The sequence below is a fragment of the Enhydra lutris genome, unplaced genomic scaffold, assembly GCF_002288905.1.
Source record: "Enhydra lutris kenyoni isolate GAN:26980312 unplaced genomic scaffold, ASM228890v2 scaffoldscaffold48, whole genome shotgun sequence".
Classification (NCBI taxonomy): Eukaryota; Metazoa; Chordata; class Mammalia; order Carnivora; family Mustelidae; genus Enhydra; species Enhydra lutris.
The window spans coordinates 5,308,819-5,332,018 of NW_019154132.1; the positions used below are offsets into that span (position 1 = coordinate 5,308,819).

Below are 23,200 nucleotides of genomic sequence, written 5' to 3' on the forward strand. Positions count from 1 at the left end.
GTGACTGACAGTGAGAGAAGACAGACATTGTTCACGAGCTTGTCATTTCACAACCAGCACTCTAAAAAAGTTATTGGTGGTCATTTCTCTTGATTGGCCATTGAAAGACTAAACCATAAAATAGCAAACAAAAGTTAAAAAAAAAAGTTTCAGAGACTCTCATCTATCACCATCCAAAATGCCAATAAACTGGGCAATGACTTTGCTTTTAGTGACCTACAAATAAAGTAATTAAGTGTAAGCCAAGAAACACTGAAAATGTTCACACATACACACAGTCAGGTTAACTAAAATGAGGGCTACCTGGAACATCAACCCTGTTCCTACTATTTTTTTTTTTTTTTAGGATTTTATTTATTTATAAGAGAGCAAGAGAGTGAGAGAGAGTGCACAAGCAGGGGGAGAGGCAGGCAGAGGGAGAGGCAGGCTCCCCGCTGAGCAAGGAACTCCACGTGGCACTCGAACTCAGGACTCTGGGATCATGAGCTGAGCCAAAGGCAGACGCCCAACGGACTGAGTCGCCCCGGCATCCCTTCTACTATTTTTAACGGCTGCATGGAATCTGCTCCGAATGGCTTGATACTTATGTTTGAGGTGCCATCTTCCCTAATTCCTCTTGTCCATCCTGATAGGCAGTTTAAAAACTTGCCCCTTTGTGATGTTCCTGATGTTCTCATCAAGCCCACGATTTTAGCTGAAAGCAGTAGCCAACAATGTCAAGAGAAGTTTTTATTTATTTATTTTTAAAGATTTTATTTATTTATTTGAGAGAGAGAGAGAGAGCACAAGTAGGCAGAACGGCAGGCAGAGGGAGAGGGAGAACCAGGCTCTGTGCTGAGCAGGGAGCCCAATGTGGGGCTCGATCCCAGGATCCTGGGATCATGACCTGAGCTGAAGGCAGCCGCTTAATTGACTGAGCCACCCAGGCGCCCCTAGAGAAGTTTTTATTTTTGTTCTGACACCTTACCAAGTTAGAGAGAGAAACATATCCAGGTATTTTTTTTTTTTTTTCCCTGCCAGATGCTAGGAAGGATTATATAGTCCAAGTTCAGCTGGTACTTTGCCTGGTAGAGTCAAGTTACTCAAGAACAAAACTATCCCAACTGTCTTTGTATAAAAGCAAATGGGAAGCTGTTTCCTTTGCCTGGCTATGCATCACCACCTAAAAATGGAATTGAACATAAATACATCTTTGGTTGGGTTATCTTCAGCTGTGCCAAATCAGATTTCCATTTCTTTGGCAACAGAAATTGGAAAGAATTACTCCAGTTCTGTATATCTTGTGTGAAAGCTCACATCAGCCATGTCATTATAGAGACTAGAAAGGAAGGGTATTGGAAACCTTGATCATTCCAGAAAACTAATTAAAGGAAAACTTACTGCAGCTTCTGAGAGTAAAGTTCCTTCAGGTATCCTTGATGTGCCCTTTAAGGAAAATGAGGCCGGCAATCCCATGCCATGCAGTGACTTACACACATCTATAGTGTTTTGATGCTGCCCTTTATCTGCAATGAATGAGAAGCCCGCTTGGATCTGTCCTGAACAAAAAAGCTGCCCATGAAGAGTCTAATTTTAGATGGGCTTTTTACGGAAATTCTCAATGACTGTTCTGATGTGTATGAGGTCACATTCCAAGAAGATGGTTCTTGGTGTCCAATGAGACAGAAGAAAGAAGCTATGAAAGTACCCAGCAATCACATACAAAAACAAACATTTCAATGTTTGTTTGTCTTCAAAAGCCTTCTTCAGTGACTGTAGCCAATGAGGCAAGAAGGAAGTGGATGTTACTGACCTAACACCAGACCGCTCTTCCCAGGATGAGGAAGACCCTCTCTTTTATGGATGCCCAGCGTGACTGCAATGGACCCCGCTGTTCTTCACCTTCGCTAACAGACCGTTCAGTACCATCCCACCACAGGCCAACATAAAGCTCGTCATCAGCTCTGCCAGGTTTGGATTTTCCTCTTCTTATCCGACTTGACGGCCAGTACTGTCCTCTTATGGTTTTGGGTAGTCTCACCTCACCCCTAACAGCAAGAGTATGTCTGTCACCGCCACCAGCCCCAAAAGCGGTTTCCACGTGAGTTCATCCAGCAGCAGGGTGACACAGGGGTCCTCACCAGCAGTGGAAGCATCAGTCCCGACATCAACCCCTCATCGGATGAAAGGAGGACTCACCTGACCCTAGGACTCATTCATTGAAGCTGCTCTTTCTTGGGTCTCTCTGTGGAAGCTGTTTTTTTTGTTTTTTTTGTTTGTTTGTTTGTTTGTTTGTTTTTGAACAACTACTTTGGTATTTACTGAAACACCAAATGGATTCTTTTGCTTTTCAAGAGATGAATACAGATGACCGCACCAAGAACCAAATGACATGCAAGGATTTTTCTTATTCGTGCTGTACTCTGAACACCAAATACATTCAGCCATAACTGTATCTTCTTGAGAGATGGATTTCAATCTCCTATGTTACTGAATGGATTCTACAAATCAGTTTGAAACTTCTTTGTTATAATAAACAGCAATCAAGTTACATAAATATTCAGGTAAAACTTTTTTTCTAATTAAAGAAAGACATAATCATTGATTCTAAAATGACAGCAACTTTTGTTTAATGTGATTTGGAGAAAATATATGCAAAGAAGTTGTTTGCTAAAAACAAAACAAAGCAAAACAGAAAACCCCTATCTCCCTCCACACCCCTGCCAAAAAACCCAAAAAACCAAAACAGAACAAAACAACAACACAAAACACACCAAAAACACCCTGCACTGGCTTTAAGAACGACCTGTGTGGCATAAAACTGTTATCACTGAAAAGCTCCGAAACCTTGCTGTTACCCAGCATGTACAATCCCATACTACAGCATCAGGTATCATCGCCCAAATACTGAAGTTGCACAGGAACCTCCTTTTGTGGAATGCCTTCCTTACTTTAGTACATGTACAACCCGTCCTTGGTGGGGGGGGAACCAAACAGTACTTGGATGGAAATTTAGTGCTAAATCTGCTAGCCTACTTAAGCTGGTGGTTGGGAAACTTTCTTTCTTTTTTTTTAAATTAATTTATTTATTTAAAAAAATATTTTATTTATTTATTTGACAGACAGAGTTCACAAGTAGGCAGAGAGGCAGACAGAGAGAGAGAGAAGGAAACAGGCTCCCTGCTGAGCAGAGAGCCCGAAATGGTGCTCGATCCCAGGACCCTGGGATCGTGACTGGAGCCAAATGCAGAGGCTTTAACCCACTGAGCCACCCAGGTGCCCCAGCTGGGAAACTTTCAACAGGGAATAGTTGTTCCTCTCCTAGAGATTATGGTTTTACTCAGTTAACTGTGTAAGGAAAGGGTCTATAACACACGCGCATGCACTTGTGCGCACACACACACACACACACACACACACACACCCCTTCTATTACCCAGAGTGCTTCTTCCTGAGAACCCAGGCAGCACGGCCTTCATTGGATGCACTCTGATGAACATGGAGAGCATCACACAGCTGGAAAACCCAAACTCTGCAGAGATACGTGTTTTCACCGGGTTTCTAGATAAAGCTGCTACACATTTAGGCTGTAGCTGAGTATTCCTAAAGGCACAATCTTAATTGGCATATTCAGGGAAATTCTGTCAAAGTACAGAAAGACGGGTCTGGCAAGGCACGCCCACTGTAGCCAGAGCTTCCCACCCTCCACTGCTTCTTCTGTATCTTTTCTCACAGACATGTGGCTGGTTAGCTAGGCAGGTAACAAAGGTGACCGCTCTACGTCAAAACGCTTGGAAAATACTTCTGCTTTGAAGAACACAAAATCTCTGTGACTTACACAGGGAGAGGAGGCCCGTGGGTGATGGCAATGGTCTCTAGAGGTCACCTTGAGTTGCAAGAGTACAGAACATTGAAGTAGTGACACTAAATAAGGCAGGCTCTGCTTGTTTAAAATCCACAGTGGCATGACAAACTCTAATGAGTGGGGGTGATTACTGAGAGCTATTCTAATTCATGCCTTATAAACAGAAATCAAAAAGAATACCTTTAGAACAGCAAAATGGAAGAAAGAACCAAGATGAATGCATGCTTGACCTTCTTGCTTTTCTTTCTGATATGAAAGACCCAAGGGGCCTTGTTTACTGTCTGAGGTAGCAAGTACTTAGGTACTTCTTTGCTGCCCAGATTGTGAGAGAGCTGTTAGCCCAACTCTATACACAACCCAACTTCTGTGCACCCTTTCTGGCACCATCTGGCACATACACAAAAGGCCTCTCCAACTTTTTTTAAAAAAGATTTTATTTATTTATTTGAGAGATAGAGACAGCACAAGCCGGTGGAGAGGCAGGGAAAGAGGGAGAAGCAGACTCCCCGCTGAGCAGGGAGCCCAGTGCAGGGCTTGATCCCAGGATGCTGGGATCATGACCTGAGCCGAAAGCAGAAGCTTAACCCACTGAGCCACCCAGGCGCGCAGGGTCAATCTATCTTTACAGAACCATTTTATATGGACATAATAGGAATTTAAAGAAAGGGGGAAGGATGTCTCTGCTGGTTATAGGATATGAGAGGATGTTTGTCCCTGGGAAGAAGTTAGAGACTGACAGACTGGATTATAATTTTCAGGGAAGAGTTGGTCTAAGAATGTCAAAGAAAGAACAAGTGTATGCCAGGCTTCTACTGAGTGGGCCATAATTATAGAGAGTGAGCAAAAGGAGTCTGACTTGCTCATAATGGAGGAAAAATGATCTGCCATGCTACTTCTTGAAATCAGAATAATCCTTAGGAGGGTGTGAAAGGAGAATGGAAAATACTAATGCTAAGCAGAACTCTGGGTTCTGGCTGAACCCTGGCAACCCTGGGTTGCCACAATGAAGCTGAAATCTCTCAGCGTTGTAGTAAGGACACGAAGGAAGAAGGGCCTCTGAGGAGAGGCTGCGCTGGGTTTATCTGATCCTGACCTATCTTGGGTACAAAATTGGGGAATGACTTAAGAATATCTTTATCCTTCCATTTCTACTGACTCAGGAGTGCATGTCTTTGAACTTCTGAGTTTGCTCTAAGCTATGGTCTGGCCATGTGGCCATGGATAAGGATCCAGCTTATACCTTGGTTTCTCTACCTTGAAAAACCAGAAGAAAATCTTTGCTCAGAGACTTCTTTAAAAACTCACATTCTTAACCGTGTGCAGTTGCATTATTAGCAGCACAGCTGATGGAAGGGACTGAAGACATGTCCAAAGAGAGCCAGATCCACTTTCAAGACAGCCTAGACAGCAGGGAAGAGGTAAACAGTGTCGGAAGAGGACAAGTCGGGTGGAGGGTTCCACTTTGAGCATTGCCTTTACACACGTACATATCCAACAGCTGCAAAGATGTCTAGGGGCTTTGTCATCCTCGCAAAAGTGATGCTGAGATTGATGTGCATCTGAGTGGATGGTCTTTGCGTCCAAGTGTGCAAGAGGAAGAGGGATCTGATAGGAAGGGTATTAGAGCTCATACCAGTTATGTCTCGTTAGATTAGAGGCTAAGGGCCCCCTCAGGTTTCCACTTTCCCCTCATGATTCATTCTCTTTGAGGAGAGGTTCTGGGTGTAAGGACCTATTTAGCAAGAGGCTTTTATTAAACTGTCCCTGCTCTCCTTCCCTCAGGGGATTTACTTAAAAACAAGTCCCGGAAACCAGCTCCAGGTAACAAAGCCCAGATACAAGGGTGGGTCAGGCCAGGTGGAGACATCCGATCAGTGGTGGGGGGGGGGGGGGTTGCATACTGTCTCCCTGGTTACCAAGGAGTAGGGCCCCACCCTGCCTTTGGGAGCCTTTTTGGCGCCAATCCTAATCAAGGTGTAATAGGCTGGTTCAAATGTCTACTAGGGTCAATTGTAATTCAGTTGGTCACCTAGCATCACTGTGGAGTTTCCTGTGTGTGTCACAATCTCATTGGTTACCTGTGCATGGCCAGGCCCGACCGCGTGGCCTTTGCCCTTAAAAGCTACTCTGTGAAACAGAGAAGAGTCGCCCTCTCTTGTAAGAGGTGCGTCCCCGAACGTTCGGTCTGATTCTTGATGCCTGGTGCGAAATAAAGCTTTGCTTGACCTTCGCTTTGTATCAGTCTCGCTCCTTTAATCACGGACCCATTATTGGGGCATAACAATGGGTAGCCAGCAAGATATCACGATTTGGTGGCTCAGACCCCCTGCCTGAGATGTATGATCTCAGGGGCCAAATATATCTTCACACACTCCTTTGGCCCACAGAGGATTATGAGAGTCCACCATAGAGGGGGCTTTTCTAGATACTCCTGATGATAATAACAGCAAGTATTTACTATGTGCCAGCATCCTTCTAGGGCTTCACATGTGTTAATTTACTTGCTGCTCATCATAACCCATGAGGTTGGGCCTAGTCTCATCTGCATTTTATATCAGGCACTGAGAGGTTAAGTATCTGCCTCAAGTTCCAAGTCAGAAGCCTGAGGCAGGATGTGAACATAGGCAGGCTGGCCCCAGAGCCCATGCTCTGGCCAGTCAGGCACTGGTGACCATGACAGGGGAGATCCCTATCCTCACGGAGGAAGAGAAAACAGACAAGGCAATAAGTGATGTTATTTTCAGGACCGATAAATGCTATAAAGAAAATCAAAGCAGGCTGTGGGACAGAGTGACAAAAGGAAGGCAATTTTTAGACAGTGTGGTCAGGACAGCCCTCTGCGAGAAGGTCAAATCAGAATAAAAGTCTGAGGGAAACAGGGAATCAAGAAACAGAAGATCTGGGGAGAGAGTACTCCAAGCAGAGGGGACCAAGCCTCCACGATGGGAACAAGCTGGGGTGTTTCAGGGACATCAGGAAGGCATCCCAAAGTGTGAAGGAGACGAGCAATGGAGAGTTTTTGAGAGCTTCTTAAGGATTTCAGATTTTACTGCCATCGTGCTATGAAGGCTCTGGAGGATTCTGAGCAGGGGTATAATCTGCTCTAATTTCCCTTTTAAGAAAAGAACACTCTGGCAGTATGTGGAGAATAGATCATGCAGGCATGGGAAATCAGGAAGGCACGTCAGAAGGCTATGAGGGGGGCGCCTGGGTGGCTAGTTGTTAAGCATCTGCCTTCAGTTCAGGTCATGATCCCAGGGTCCTGGGATTGAGCCCCACATCGGGCTCCCTGCTCAGCGGAAACCTGCTTCTCCCTCTCCCACTCCCCCTGCTTATTTTCCCTCTCCTGATGTTTCTCTGTCTCTATCAAATAAATAAATAAAATCTTTAAATAATAATATAATAATAATAATAATAAAAGTAAGTACCACAAATTAAAAAAAAAAAAAAAAAGGCGGTGGCTATGAGAGCTTCCAGGGTGAAGAAAATAGACACTGCTTTATTTCAGGCCTTTAGGCCAAGGTCACCTCATACCAGCCTACAGCAGGGCAGCTGGAGGAGTCACTAACATCTCATAAGCTAACCACGGTAAGTGTTACACCTGGATTCAGCAAGGAAGAAAGGAAGCCAGCAGGAACTTCCCAGTTCTTGACCTGTAATTGGCTAACAAGTTCTCTAATGGAATAGGAATGCTTTCACTTGTCAAAACCTTTCTGAGCAGAGTTTTCAGGGCCCAAATAATCATCTGCTGCTCTCCTGGCAAAGCACCCTGGGCCCCAAAGTAGGCAACCTGTCCCCAACTGGCAAGGAAGGTGCCCTTGCCAGGCTGTCCTGAGGAGGGCACCCTGGCTCCCACAGGTCCAGAGGTTGCAGCATTTTGAGCTGGTTTTAAATGTGGGTTCCCTGGGGATGTCTGACAGTCGAGAATCTTTGTGTTCTTGAGAGGGTGGTTTTAGCATTTCAAACCGGGAGGGGACACAGACAATTACATAACAGAAGAAATGGCCGCACAAAGTACTTACAGGCACCTTTTCTAAGCAGTTTCTACTCTGCAACTCTATGCTAAAGGATAAAGCCAGTCTGTTTGGGAGATACTTGCCAGCGTCTACATCAGAAAGTGCCAAAGAATCGAATCTGAGTTTATGTGAAATGAGGACTCAGGCTGCTTGTTTTTTCCAACTTCCAATGCTAAAGCATCCCATAAAATTCAACCAGTGATGCCTGCAAAATGCCACCATCCTGCAGTTTTCAAAATGAAAACTCATTTACCTGCCAATATCAAAGTATATGCAAATACGCAGATCAGTTTCTTTTTCTGACTATCCTATTATCTCTCCATGGCCTTCACTGAAGATCATTTCCTAGGTTTGTCTGAATGTGGCAAAGTTATTCTGTGGCTAGAAAACTGGAGAACTCAAGGACGGTTATCAGAATCTGAAAAGTCATTTTAGAAGGGATTGTTTCATTACCTTGCAAGACTTTTGAATTTGACATAAAGAGAAAACTACGGTAGTTAATATTGCTTCTTTTTTGGAGTTAAGCATGAGGAAGGATTAGGGATGTATGTATGTATATCTACACATATATATGTCACATAGTATGATACGATTTGCTGTCAGCCAAGCTGGTATCTCCTGATGATCCTAAACAAGCCCTTTCCAAAACTCGAGGCAGAACTGAGGGAAATGGTAAGGGATTTCCCTTCTATACTTTATAAACAACTTTACTGCAAGTAAGAGAGATAAGAAACAGAAATAGAGCTTATGGTATGACTGTTGCTAAATCAAAGAAAAATAGTGAAAAGGATGATCTTTTCTTTGAGGACGAGAAACCAACTAAGAGCAGACTACTCGGCCTCTGACTCTCTAATTAATTTTGCAGAAAGAGGGACATATCACACTACCCAGGAGACCATGCTGCTGATGTTCTGGTCCACTTCTGGAGGAAGAGCAAAGCAAGCAGAAATCAAGGTGATCCCTGGCACTTCTACAAGACGAGACAAAAACACCTTCCAGGGTCTGTTACGGGGTCAGTAGCTAAGCAGCTGTGCTCTACCCCATTTGCACCTGCAGAAACACCTTCCAAGTGCAACAAAATTCAGGTTCCTCACCAACAATGGTGTCTCCAAGGAAAGGGCAACAGCATCTTGAATTATGATTTTAAAAATACTAGGAAAAGTAGAACATATTTATGTTCTCTGACATATGTCAATGGATAAATGTGTAAATATATCTCACAAAAGGACATTTTTAAAAAAGTGTCATATTTAAAGGTCAGCCTTTAGTGAACGATGAGAATGCAGTCCCCAGGAAGGCTGCATTCCCGAGATTCTGGAAAGCTGATATTTTCCTTTATGTTCTCCTTGAGTTCAGTAATATGATAGGTCATCTTTCTGTGTCTATATGAGTAAGAGGAACAGTTTCATGACCCCATGGTATAAATCATAAATACCAAAAGCAGTGATGGCCAATTAAGGGGGATATGTCAAAGTTTACAGCTTTTAATGAAAGACAGTACATCATCGAACCATCTTACCTGTCGACGAATTATTCCAAGGTCTCTTTTGGCTTTATTCACTAGGGCTTGAATTTCTACAGGATCTTTTACATTCTTATTTTCTCTGAAGGCATCTCTTATCCTCCTGACAGCATAAGTTCTAAATGAATTCAGGAGAAAAAAAGAAAAAGTGTCAGCAGTCTGAAGCTATGCTTTTAAATGAAATCAAAAGCCTTTCCTTATGAATTAACTGTCTGTATTCCCCTGTGGATAATCCACTTAGATCTTGGCTCTTGGGACAGGCCCATTTATTACTATTCTGGGATGACTAAGCGAACAGATTAGGGGAATAAATCCAGCACAAACAATTCACATATACAAGGCAAACTGCTACTGAATTGCTCCTCAGACTCTCAGTTCTTCAGTTATTCACGCCTGAGTTCTCTCCATTAATGTGGCTAATTGAACCTTTAATGTACAGGGACAAAGCAAGAATTAAAAGAGGTGAAACGACGTGCCACATATTCATGCACCAAGATGGTGATCTATGCCTGACTCGGGTCAGCTCCCCAATCTTCTCCCATCTTTTAGCTGTTTATTCCTCTTTTGGAATATAACACATAAGGGTCCTACTACAGTCGAGAGTGGAGATCATAGCAAAATGCTTTCCTCCTTTTTTTTTTTTTTTTTAAGATTTATTTATGAGAGAGAGAAAGCAAGTGAGAGAGTGAGAGCACAGGCAGGGGGAGGGTCAACAGGAGACTCTTCAAGCAGACTCCCCGAGTGGGGAGCCGGACATGGGACTCAATCCCACAGCCCATGAGATCATGTCCCGTGCTGAAACCAAAAGTCGGATGCTTAACTGACTGAGCCACCCAGGCACCCCTGCTTTCCTCCATCTCTATAGTGCATACATATGCACACGTAAGCACATACAAACACCCCTCCCCACCAAATAAATTGCATGTAGCAAAGGACAACAGTTCAAGAGGACGGCTTTCAAATCAGACAAACTTGGCTTTGCTCCAGGCTCCCACTGTTTGTGTGAACTTGGGCAAGATTCTTAACATAAGGCCACGTTTCCTCATCTGTCAAATGGGCATACTACTACCTACCTCTGAGAGTTACTGGGAGGATTCAGCTTTTTTTTTTTTTTTTAAAGACTTTATTTATTTGAGAGAGAATGAAAGTGAGGGAGATCACAGAGAAGGAGAAGCAGACTCGCTGCTGAGTGGAGAGCCTGATGTGGGGCTCGATCCCAGGACCCTGGGATCGTGACCTGAGCTGAAGACAGTCGCTTAACTGACTAAGCCATCCAGGCACCCAAGCAGTCAGCTTTATCACATAACCCAATCAATGAAAGCTCTTCCTAATAACTTAATGAATTAGTACTCCTTTCTCCTCACTTCACAGAGTCAACTTCACCCTTCATCCTCAGGGTCATACTATGGTGTGTGGACAGACGGCAGAATGGTCTGGATAACCAAGAGTCCTTAACCTGATGTGCCCCCTACATAGTCATGGCTTTGTCCCATGCCCTCCGCATGTACGCAAGACTGAAGACAAGAGAAGGAGGAGGAATCCAAGTCAGTCACAGCAAACACCATTTTCTCCAGTCCTTTTATGATCTCAGATGGCTCTGCTTTTAACTTTAAACATCAGTTAAAGAATCCCTGTGAAACTGTTAATAGCATTTACATACAGAGGCAAAGAGATGAGAAAGGAGAATATACCTTCTTAGGGAGTTGGGAACGTGTTTGGGGAGATGGATATAATTTCCTGGGAAAACTTGTTTTAGAGAAGACTACTTTCATTTTAGATCAACTTCCCTAAAATAAAAAGAAATTTTAAATTAAAAATCCAAATGGCAGGTCTCCTTGTGTTTAAAAGCAAAAGTAAAATGAAATCTTGTGCCATTAAGAATCGTGACAGAGAAAGGCAGACATTTTTAGGACATAAGCCCCTGGAGAGTCGCTCATCTGAAGCCTCGGTGAGCCAATGGGAGTATTTGCAGAGATGGTCCTGGGTACTCAGGATCAACCTTGGGGCAACCATGACTGGAAATGGAATCCCTAAACTAGCAGACACTATGTAACAGGGGCTCCTTCATTATGAAGACTTGGCAAGGATTTTTACTAGTAGACTTTATCAGATATTCTCCTGGATAGCTGCTAATCTAACAAGATTTTAGCCAGGAAAGCTAAAAGCAATTTCTAGGCTACTTTCTTGCACAGCATGATGGTTATTAACATAATACAATATCACTGTCCTTCCTCACACCCACCCATTCCTCAAAACAGTTTCTTTGTCAGTGGTGATGGGAGCAGAGCAGACACCACAATTTAATTCTAACATTCTGTTCACACGTAGGACTGGTTTTGGAACAGGAATTTACCCCAGGAGTCATCCGTTGTTTTAGTTCTTCACTCAGGATGCTGCATGGGCTTTTTGGAAAAATGAAATGGTTAACAGAATTCATTACTAAATTCATTTTTCTAGAAGCCAGTGACTAGCCCAGAATAGCTAGCAAAAAAAGGAGTATGGCTTGGAACATGAAGTCTGAAGTTCCTCTAAAGTTGAAGGAAATCAGAAAATAACTTATGGCGCTCGAGCTCAAGGTCCAGCCTTTTACAGTTGGCTGTGTTTTCTTTCTTTTTTTTTTTTTAAGATTTTATTTATTTATTTGCCAGAGAGAAAGAGAGAGAGAGAGAGAGAGCGAGCGAGCACAGGCAGGCAGAGTGGCAGCAGAGGGAGAGGGTGAAGCAGGCTCCCCGCCGAGCAAGGAGCCCGATGTGGGACTCGATCCCAGGACGCTGGAATCATGACCTGAGCCGAAGGCAGCAGCTTAACCAACTGAGCCACCCAGGCGTCCCTCGGCTGTGTATTCTTGTTGCTTCCCCAGATCTCCAAAGTCCACACCTAGAGGAGCAAAGTTCTAGGTGTTTGAATTAAATGTGTCTAAAGTAATCAAAAGTTGTCTTTTGATTACTGCACCTCTAACATGAATGATGTGATGATGGCTCTCTCTTCTTTTCTTGTTCCACCCCCTCCTCCATCGTCTAAAACATAGAGTTTTTCTTCACCCAAGGAGGTCACTGCACTGGCTCAGAACCATACAAGTAACTACTACTGCAAGGACAATTTTTCAGTTGTATGAATTATTTTTTTTCTTAAATAGATTTTTAAATTTGGTGGGGACGGGCAGAGGGAGAGGGCAAGAGAATCTTAAGCAGGCTCCAAGCCCAGCACACAGCCTGTCGTGGGGTTCCATCTCACCACTCTGAGATCGTGACCTGAGCCGAAATGAAGAGCTGGATGCTTAATGGACTGAGACACCCAGACGCCCCAGTTGTAGGGATTCTTTCAAGTGATCATAACTTTGTGAAGGTAATCACAAATCTGCCCAAATCCTCGAATTTCACAGGAGAGGGAGATCCACCAATGTTTCGGTTCTGCCCCCGCCTGGTTTTTTACCCTTCGCGTTTTTATCCTTTGAGCTTTTTCCACCACTACAAGGGAAACCGTTTATCCTTGAACACATTCTGGCTATTGGTCTCTTGACCCTATCACTGAACAAGAACATTCCAAAGGAAAATGTGCAGCTGCCGCATGATGCCTGCCTCAGGATGGTCCTAGGAGGAGTCAGATGCTGTTTGAAATAAGGTGTGAAAAATTAACAAATAAAAGGCAACACAACAGCCAGAGCTCCCAACTCTGAGAAAGCGACCCCATCCACAGAAACAGTAAGGCTATGCTGCTCGTACAGTCCCTCTCCCTCCACCCTCCCGAAGCCTTGCAGAGTTTCTTCATGCTTCTTCGTGCAGATTTCCATTTGGCTTTTCTTCTCTACCCCAGCCTTTGCCCTCTGGTCCACCGTGAGACCTCCGCGTGGACACAGGCTCTACTGACTATCCTTTCACCGCTGCAAGGATCATACTCCTGTATGGGATTCTCCCACCCATTGTAATTTCCCAGCTGCCAAATAAACCGCACACAGTAATGGAAGCTCTGTGGTGCCCGAGGTCTTGCTTTACTCCCTCCCCGCTTCCAACGCAGGCCCTAATAATCACAGTACTTGGAGGCTCACGTTGGTTGCAGCATCAAAAAGGTGCATTTGGGAAACAAGCTGATAGAGTACTTGCATCATCCTTCGTCGCCGCCCCACCCCACAATCTGGTCTCTCTGCTTACCCGTCCTATAAAAAGCACTGGGGCTTTTTCCTTCCTTTCCCAACCCCAAGTCAAGTATCTCGAAAACCAAACAATGTGACCCTTTCTTTAGCCTCTCTGGGGCCAACTCCTTCAATGGCTTGGTAGGACATGTGTTCCATCAACTCGCTTTAACTCAAATGGGCCTTGTCTCTGAAGACAGTGCTTCCTTTATAGCCGCTATGAGAAAGCTGCTTAATTTAGCCACGTCCCCAGATTCCAAGGGACTGAGAGGAGAGTGCCAGTGTGTTCTGCAACCCTACTGCTGCTTACGGATCGTGGGTTCACCATTACACATTTTTGAGGCCACGCTACTTAATGAAACCATGTTGTATGTCCCCATGACACTGTCGGCTGCTGACTTCTTGATGTCGAGTCTCAAGATTCATCAAGGCTTAGTATCCAAACAGCACTCAGTGCACACACAGGTCACTTAAAAATTTAAACTTAAACTTTAAAAATTATAATTTTTAATAAAAATAAGATCCTTTAAAATCAATAATTTTTATAATGAGATAGATGTCAGTGCTTGCCACTTTTTACTGAGTTATCTCTGTTTGCTTTACTGATGGAGAGTTCTACAGCAAGTTGGTCTCTCGTCTCTCTCTTGATCTATTGGTTATTTCTTCTTAGGCTACTTTGTGAGTTCATCTTATTCTGCTGCCTCTTCTATGTTGTACTCTCTAGGGCTCCCTACTGGACCTCTTTTCTTTTAAATAAAATCTCCTCCATTAACTAAATCTGTGCCCAAGGTTTACTATCATATATATATGACACTGGCTACCAAGTCTCTCAAGTCCATGCCTGTTTTCTGAGTCCCAAATCCATACAACCTAATTAATTGCCTTTTGGACTTGCTAATGCAAGACACCCACTACACCTCCTACAGCTTCTTGTACTAAACACTTTCAAACTGAAGTCACCATTCTCTTTCCTCCGTGGCCCCAGTGCCCATATTTTCCTTTGCAGGCAGGTGCATTTTCACACAGCTAACTATCTAAGTCAGCCATTTGGGGATTCATCCTAAATTTCCTCCCTTCCCTTAACTCCTTATAGTCAATCAAGCACAATATTTCATTGTTTCAACCTTTTATATCTCTTCCGAATCACCTTCCACTCCTTCAAACCTTCAGTCCTAATCTTGGCTCAGGTTCTTATCTCTCACACTAATGTAACAGCCTTGGGATTATGGCTTGTGTGATGTACAATAAAATGGATACTAACAACAAGAGAGAGAAAGCTCAAGGACCATTTGAAGGTCATGAGTACTCTGGGTGGATAACAGGGTGAGGGGACAGATCAGAAAGCTTCCTTCTTATGAACGTAAGTTCTCACTAGAACATAAGCCCCACACAGTAGGGACTTTTCTCCTTCTTGTTTACCACTGGATCTAAAGGGCCTGGCTCAGAAACCGCACTCAGTAAATACTTAGGGAATAAATAAACTTCTCAAAATATCAGAGGTAGTATTAAAAAGATCTTTAGGAAAAAGGCCAATAATCAATAAGGAAAACACAACAAAGAATATGAAACTGGAAAGGAAATGGAATGAAAAGCATTTGCAGCACCAAGATTGAAATAACCTCTGAGAGGCAGTGGTTACAAAATGTGTACTGAGAATTCACTGAAGAAGTACGTACTGAATTCCTATTATACAAGCACGATACTAGGGCTACAGTGGGCAGCAACAGGGTTTTGGACTCGGGAACTAGACAGGAAATCTACAGAGATGAAAGAGGCGGTAGAAGTTATTTAAAGTGACCACAGAAGGGCTAAGGAGAGTTTGGGGGCAATGGAACAATTCTTAGCTTGACTGGAGTGGCGTTTTCACAACATCTACATTGTCAAGACACTGAAATTGTACACTTAAAACAGATGCATTTTATTTTAGCTTAATTATTTCTCAGTAGCGTGACCTTTTCTTTTAAAAAAAAAGATTTTTTTGGGAGACAGAGCGCGAGCGTGTGCATGAGCGGGATTGGGGAGAGAGGAAGAGGGAGAAGCAGACTCTCCACGCAGCAGGGACCCCAATGTGGGGCTCTATCCAGGACCCTGGGATCATGACCTGAGCCGAAGGCAGACGCTTAACTGACTGAGCCACCCAGGGGCCCCTCTCATTTGGGTGACTTTTAAGGAAAATTGAAAAAACTAAGTAGTATAGGAATTATATTTGCCCACTTTTAGGAAAAGCAAAAAGATACCACCAAAGACTGCAATGTTAGAAAAGGATTATGTACATGGCTGAAGTAGAAATTAATGCTGTACTACAGAAACCAGGACAGAGGACAAACTGGAAAATCAAATTTGAAATAGAAAAATTATGTAAGTTGATGAGAAATATGTAAGAAAAAAATTAAGCTTCCGAACAGGGCAAAGGTGTATAACCTATGAATAATAAGTGTGAACAAGCTGAACTGGGTAGGTAATTAGAATTATAATGGAAGAAAATGTCCCAGGAGTGATTATGAAACATTGGGGAAGACTCACTGAGGTTTAACAACCAGAGTACGATGCCAAGAGATTTACTTATAAAACCCTGAACTCCAAGGTCCGAGAAAAAATTTTAAGAAAGGATAAAGAAAGACCTTGAAGTAGGTAATAGAGAATGGAATATGGATAGGTACATACTCAGACTTCTGTTCTCAAGACTAAAAGAAAAAGACTGCTCTCCACAGTCATTTGCTGTCTCGAGGGCCCAAAGGGAGAAGAAAATATTATCTACGATTGATGGCACAAGTACCACGCTCAGGACACTGTGCTGAGTACTGGAGAGACACGATCTCATTTAATCTTCACAAACTATGGCTCAGAGAGATTCAGAACATTTAGGCCAAGATTACATGTCTAGTAAGTGGCAGAGATGGGTCCTGAACCCAGTGTGATTTTCACCTCTAAGCTATGCTTCTTCCAGAGGTCGATAAACTCCATCCAAATTTTGAAAAATACTTGGTATAAGCCAAGTAGTTAATCGTTTGAAAAGGCATTAAAAAAATTGTCTCTTGCTTCACAAAGCTTAAAAAGATCATCTGGTCTCTCAACACTGCTTCAAGTGTTCCTACAAATAGTTCGAGCACCAAGAATGTCTTATGAGAAGTAGCTCCGGCCATTACGAGGGAAAGAGCTATTGATATAAGCAGTAAGAGTGAGTGAAATAATTGAGATTAATTGTTTTAAAAAGGTGGATAGTGATCAATAAGAAGACTTGTGGAGTGAGGAGGTGAAATTACTATCAGAAAACCTACTTCAGAGACCAAGGCTTCTTACTCTTGGGGCAGCTATAAATAAAACCTATTACGTACTTCTCTGTTAAAATCCCCTCATGGCTTTCCATTAGCTTCAGGATAAGGATCAAATGCAGAGACGGTGTACTCCTGCTCATCCCTTCTACTCCATCCAGCACCCCTTCCAGGATGGTCCACCAACTCCGGCCATGTGGGAAGACTTGTAGTGTCCTCAGTCCCCTCTCCTTTAGGCCTGGTCCTCCATACAAGGAATGTCCTCCCCCAGCTTGATTCCTTGGCTAACTCCTACTTGTTGTTAAAGACCTAACCCAGTTAGAAACAAATATGACAAAAGATTAATATCCTTAGCATATAAATAGCACCTATAAATTGAGTGGAAAAGACATTAGGCCTACAGTAAATAAATGAGAGTCCAGAAACAATAATTCACAAGAGAGCACAAAGAGGGACTAAATTTAGAGAGATAAATGGACAGAGATACATGAATGTTCAGCCTCAGTCATAATCAGAGAAATGCAAATTTAAATAAGGTACGATTTCTGCCATCAAATTAGCAGAATTAAAAAAAAAAACAAAAAAACCAGAAGGCCTTTATATCGGGCTGGTAGGAGTTATGAACTGTACTTCCTGTGGGGAGAAGATAGCATAGTAATATGTAATAAAGTTGATAACTCTTTATCCAGTAATTCTACTTTTACTAACCAACAGAAATAACCCAAAGTATGCATGAAGATGTATACTGAAAGATGTTCATTACAGAACTATTTGTGAGCATTAAAAATAAAAACAACCCTAAATGTGTTCAACAATGGAGAAGTGGTTACATAATTTATGAAATTATGCTTTTAAAATTAATGTTTCACAAAACTTAAAGTCCCAGGTGCAAAAGTCAGAGGTATAAAACAATATAAGGAGAAAGATCATTCTCTCTCCCAGTTCTTCTCTGTAGATGCAATCAGAGCAGTTTTTTATTAGCCTTTCAGAGGGTGGATTCTTGTTAAAACCGCTGTATTTTTTTCCCCCACAAGTGGATGCATTCTAAACATACTGAGTACCTTTAATTCTTCAATCAAAATGTATCAGTAAGCATTTCATACCAATACAAATGGAGCTGACCCATAAATACTTTTGTCATATTCCACTGTATGAATTAGAATTCATCTGGCCAGGCTTTTATTAAGGGATATTTAGTCACATACAATCTTGCTATTACAAACAGTGCTGTAATTAATCAATATCCTTGTTTACTGTAGCACTGCGCGTCTCTGAGACGAATTCTGAAAAATGGAACTTACAGGGCAAAGGACATGTGTATTTATGATATTTAAAATGTGGATTTAAAATATTGTCCAAATTCTGTGTAGAGGTTCCACCAGAAATGTATTAGCGTGATTGTTTCCTAACACCTTTGCCAAAACGATGTGTTATCTAACTTTCCAATCTTTGGTCATCTAACAGGTGGAAACAGTATCTCATTTAGAAATTTTTTGTTGTTGAGGTATAAAATGTAACATTATACTGGTTTCAGGTGTGCAACGTAATTTGATACCTGTATAACACACTGAAATGATCACAATAAGTCTTGTTAACATCTGTCACCATACCAAATGAACTTGAAGGACTTACCCTCTTGGCAACTTTCAAGTATGTTCTGTATTACTGACTGCAGTCAGCATGCTGTCCATTACTACCCCATGACTTATTCATAACTCTTGTCTCTGTATCTATGATTTTGCTCATGTTTTGTTTGGTCATTTGGTTTTTTAGATTCCACATGTTAAGTAAAATCATATGGTATGTCTTTCTCTGTCTGACTTATCTCCCTTACCATAATTCCCTCAAAGTTTGTCCATGTTGTCACAGAAGGTAAGATTTTTGTTCTTCTTTATAGCTGAGTAGCATTTCATTGTGTGTGTGTGTGTGTGTGTGTGTGTGTGCACACCCCCCCCCATCTTCTTTGTCCATTCCTCCATTGATGGACACTTAGGTTGTTTTCATACCTTGGCTATTACAATGCTGTAATGAACAAAGGTGAGCACATATCTCTCTGAATTACTGTTTTCACTTTCTTCAGATATGTTCCCAGAAGTAAAACTGCTGGATCATATGGTATTTTCTATTTTTAATTTTTTGAGGAAACTCCATGTTGTCTTCCACAGTGGCTACAACCAATTATACTCCCACTAACAGTGCATGATGATGGCTCCCCTTTTCTCCACATCTTCACTAACACTTGTTATTTCTTTTCTTTTTGAGAATAGTCATTCCGACAGGTGTGTGGTGATATCTCATTGTGGTTTTGATTTATATTTCCCTGATAAGTAGTGTTGTTGAGCATGTTTTCATGTGTCTGTTGGCCATCTGTAGGTCTTCTTTGGAAAAATGTCTATTAAGATCTTCTGCTCATTTTGGGGGAATGAAGCTGACCACCTTTTCACAAACTTAAAGCCATTTACATTTCTGTTTATATTCTTTACCTTTTTTGAATTGAATGATTTGTCTTTTTGATTCATTTGTAAGATCTATTGTGAGAAGTTGAAATGCTCTTCCAGTCTATCATTTGGCTTTATGATATCTGTGTATTTTTGTCACATAGAGATGTTTTAGATTTTACAGAGTCAAGTGTATAATTTTTATGTTATGGCTTCTGGGTTAATTATCATATGTACGAAAGCCTTCTCTACTGTAAGATCACAAGAAAACATTCACCCATGTATTCTTGAGACCCTTCAAGGATTAATTTTTTGTTTCACTCTTTCTGGAATTTATTTTAGTGGAAGGTGTTGAATTTGAATCTAACTTTAGCCTCTAAGGTTAAGTATTTTAAAATGACGCTATAAATATATACTCAGAATGACGTCAATTGTGGAATATATAGGCACAGAAGAACTAGAAGGAAACACAATGGCATGTTAACAATAATTGCTTTCGGCTACTGGGGTTTATGCTTTCTAGATTATTATAATAACCATAATTTCCTCATAATTTTTAAGTTCCTAGTGACATCATAAAATCAGTAATATACTTCAAAATAAAGAAGAGTCAGCAATAGAGAAGGCTCAGTTCATGGGAGAAGAGACTGGGTTTTGAATTTCTGGTGAGACCGACCAGGCTGTCAACAGTGAAGAATGAGGCACAACCAGGGTGGGGGGGACATGCGATTGTTCAGAAGAAAGCAGTAGGATGGGAAGAGGAACTAGCTCCGGAGACACAGTAAATATTTAAGAGCAGGCAGAGAGGGTCAGAGGAGAGACAGAAGAGAGAGGAGACAAGAAGGCATTCTTTACACACAGAGCATAAATAAGATTGCTCCAAGTCCTACAAAGGGTAACACCAAGGCTGAAAAGGGCTCCAATGAAGTTTGTAGGTAGGATTTTTTTTTTTAAGATTTTATTTATTTATTTGACAGAGAGAGAGAGAGAGAGAGATCACAAGTAAGCAGGCAGAGAGAGAGGCGGAAGCAGGCTCCCTGCGGAGCAGAGAGCCCAATGCGGGGCTCGATCCCAAGACCCTGAGATCATAACCTGAGCTGAAGGCAGAGGCTTAACTCACTGAGCCACCCAGGCGCCCATAGGAAGGATGTTATTTAGTAACTTTAGCAAGAACAACATCAGCATATATTTACTGACTATAATGTAGTAAATATATAGAAGAAAAGAAAACCCTTAAATTCTTGGAAATACACTCATAAATAGTAACTGAGGCTAGAAAAATTTCATTATACAATAAGAATATTTTTAGAATAATGAAAAAGATTATGCATAAAATCTCTGGAATTAGGTTAAAGCCATACTTAGATGAAAATTAATGGCTTATATAGCCTTATTAGTAATAAAAGTAGAGTTTAATATTTCTTAATATTTTAAAAAAGATTATATTTATTTGAGAGAGAGAGGAGGAGAGGTGCACCTGTGTGAGTGTGCAAAGGGAGGGGCAGAGGGAGAGGGAGAGAGAGAATCTCAAGCAGACTGCACTGAGCCCGACATGGGGCTTGATCTCTTGACCCTGAGATCATGACTTGAGCCAAATCGAGAGTTAGATGCTTAACTGAGTGAGCCACCCAGGTGCCCCTTTCTTAACATTTTAGCAAGGCAAAAGAGTATCCCATGAGAAAATAAGGAGAAAAAAGCTATTTTTAAAATGTGTCAAACAAATTAAAAATGAAAAAAAAAAATCAGGGGAAGTAGCTAAGACAAATGTGTTTATTCTTTCATGTTATGGTTTCTGGGATATACATACATTAGAAAAAAAAGTGGTGAGGAAAAGAGAGTAAGGAAGATGGGAAGTGTGAGAGGAGGGGTTTAAAAGAATCATTTCAGAAAATGAGAGCATGTGCAGACTCCAGAACCTGACAACCAGAAGGGGCCTGCTGAGGTTGGAAACAGCCAGAATGGCGGTACCAACTTGCCAAACACCATGATTCTTCTTTTTCTCCAGTTGTGGTTGGTTGCCCACGTCGTTATGGAAAAGACAGATGTTTGAGGAAATCCGTATTTGCAGGTTTGAGAGATGAGGGTAAGAGAAGGGCAAGACAGACGGTGAGAGAGAGAGAGAGAAGAGAGAAAAATACTCCAGGGCTCAAAGGAGGTGGTGCTAGGAATTTCTTCCCCCATGGCCTGAACCGCTGAAAACTCCAGTTCTTAGAACTTAGGCTATCACCCCACTCAGCAACCTTTTGGTGGGATGTAAGTCCTAATCTAAATGTCTAATAATACACAGTCAAAGAAATTATGGCAAATTAATGGACTATATCTATTAAAATAATAAATACAGAAATTATGTACAAATGAGAAAAAATGTTTGAAAAACATGATTTAAAAAAATGTCATATAACTACATATTTTCAGTAAGTTTCTATGGAGAATTTTTTAAAGTAACAGTCTCTTTAAAAAGAAAAAAAAAAAGCTAATAAAATAACAGGAAGCAAGAATGGCACCACTGTTCTATAGGAGATATTCTGAACCTCAGGCCCCGGAGGAAAGGTTTATAAGCATTCTGTCTGGGTTTCCTCTTTGATGCTTAAAAACATTTAATATTTTTAACCTGTAATTCATCAAAATTAAACTTGTAATTATCACTTGGATCCTTCCTCACAGCCACTGACATTTTGTTGCAAACAAGATTTTTCAAAATGCAAACCAATTTATCAAAACAAAGGCCACCTATAAAAGTGGGGTCGGGTTTTTTGCAGTGAGGCATTTCTGCAGTGAGGCATACAGATCGAGTAGCTGGGAGGTCCTGTCTTCTCTTTTATTTGGTTTTAGATGTGGCTCTTTGGACAGCACGGTCCCACACAAGCTGGACTCTAGGAGCTGGAGGCTGGGAGGCTGAGATCTGCAGTCCGTTCTTCACACATTCCTGGCCTGAAAGATGACCAGGTCCTTCATCTGTGAAGTCCTGCAACTACTCTCGTTAGGGGAAACACAAGATAATACTCAAGTATTAATTGTCCTCACATCCACAGATCCCCTTCTTATGGAACTAGTCATCTCTCTAAGTTAGCCCCATGGCATAAAAGGCTCTGTGTGCAGGGATACTGTTTTCTGGCTGTTTTTCCCTGCATTTAGCAGAAACAAGCCTGACCTAGGACCACAAAATCAAGTTCAAGTTTTCATTATGTAATAAGGGATAAAAGTCAGGCTACCCAATACAATTTTAAAAATTTTATTTTAAATTACAGTGTGAACTAGCCAGTGTAAGACTTGACCTTTAGATGATTTAAAATTTATGGAGAATAACTATCCACAGTAAGAATATTCAATTAATTACTTCTGGATTTTCCACTGGGAGGGGGGGGTGTAAAGCAGGAATGATGGAAATTCCTCCTGGTCATTAAACTCAAATGTCTTCATTAAAATTTCCTATCAGTGCTGCTAAAAAGGAGCCAAATAAAATGCCTTTTATTTCATTCTTTCCTCCTGCCATCATTCACCAGCAACAATAAATGAGCAACAAGGAAAGACAAGAGGGAAGAGATTAGTCACCTACCTTGTGCTCAATGTATTAGTAAGGATAATTCACATACCAAAAAAAATGCAGAATGATTCTCCCTACCGCTTCTTACAATGTGTGAAGCAGCAGAATATTTGCTGGGCTATTCAGAAGCAAAGAAAAAACTACATAAAAATATTCCAAGTATATAGTACCCATACCCATCCATAAGAAAACCAGAAACCAGGAGATATGATAGGTATCAGGCCCTGGAATCATGACCGCAAAGTACAGTCAAAATCCTGCTGAGCTTCCCCTGAGTATCCTGGCTTTGGAAAGGACAGCAACGGACAAGCTGGGTCTCAGTTCCCTCAGTCCCTGAACACCGGATTGAATCCAGGGTAAGGGAGGCCATTAGCTAACTTTACTTTGCTTACTTGGAGTTAAAGGGTTCTGAACGCTCTATGTAAATTTATGCAA

General features: G+C 41.7%; 1 protein-coding gene and 1 pseudogene across 2 annotated transcripts in view; one reads left to right on the forward strand and one right to left on the reverse strand.

Annotated features, from left to right (window-relative positions):
• The window catches only part of LOC111156703 (LYR motif containing 4), a 159,223-nt gene that overhangs the window by 111,371 nt on the left and 24,652 nt on the right, over positions 1 to 23,200 (reverse strand). For both annotated transcript variants that reach the window (XM_022517739.1, XM_022517740.1), the window contains exon 2: positions 9,380 to 9,500. In XM_022517739.1, the coding sequence (XP_022373447.1) occupies positions 9,380 to 9,500 (121 nt within the window). The remainder of the gene's footprint in view (positions 1 to 9,379; positions 9,501 to 23,200) is intronic.
• LOC111156666 lies at positions 556 to 2,202 on the forward strand (annotated as a pseudogene).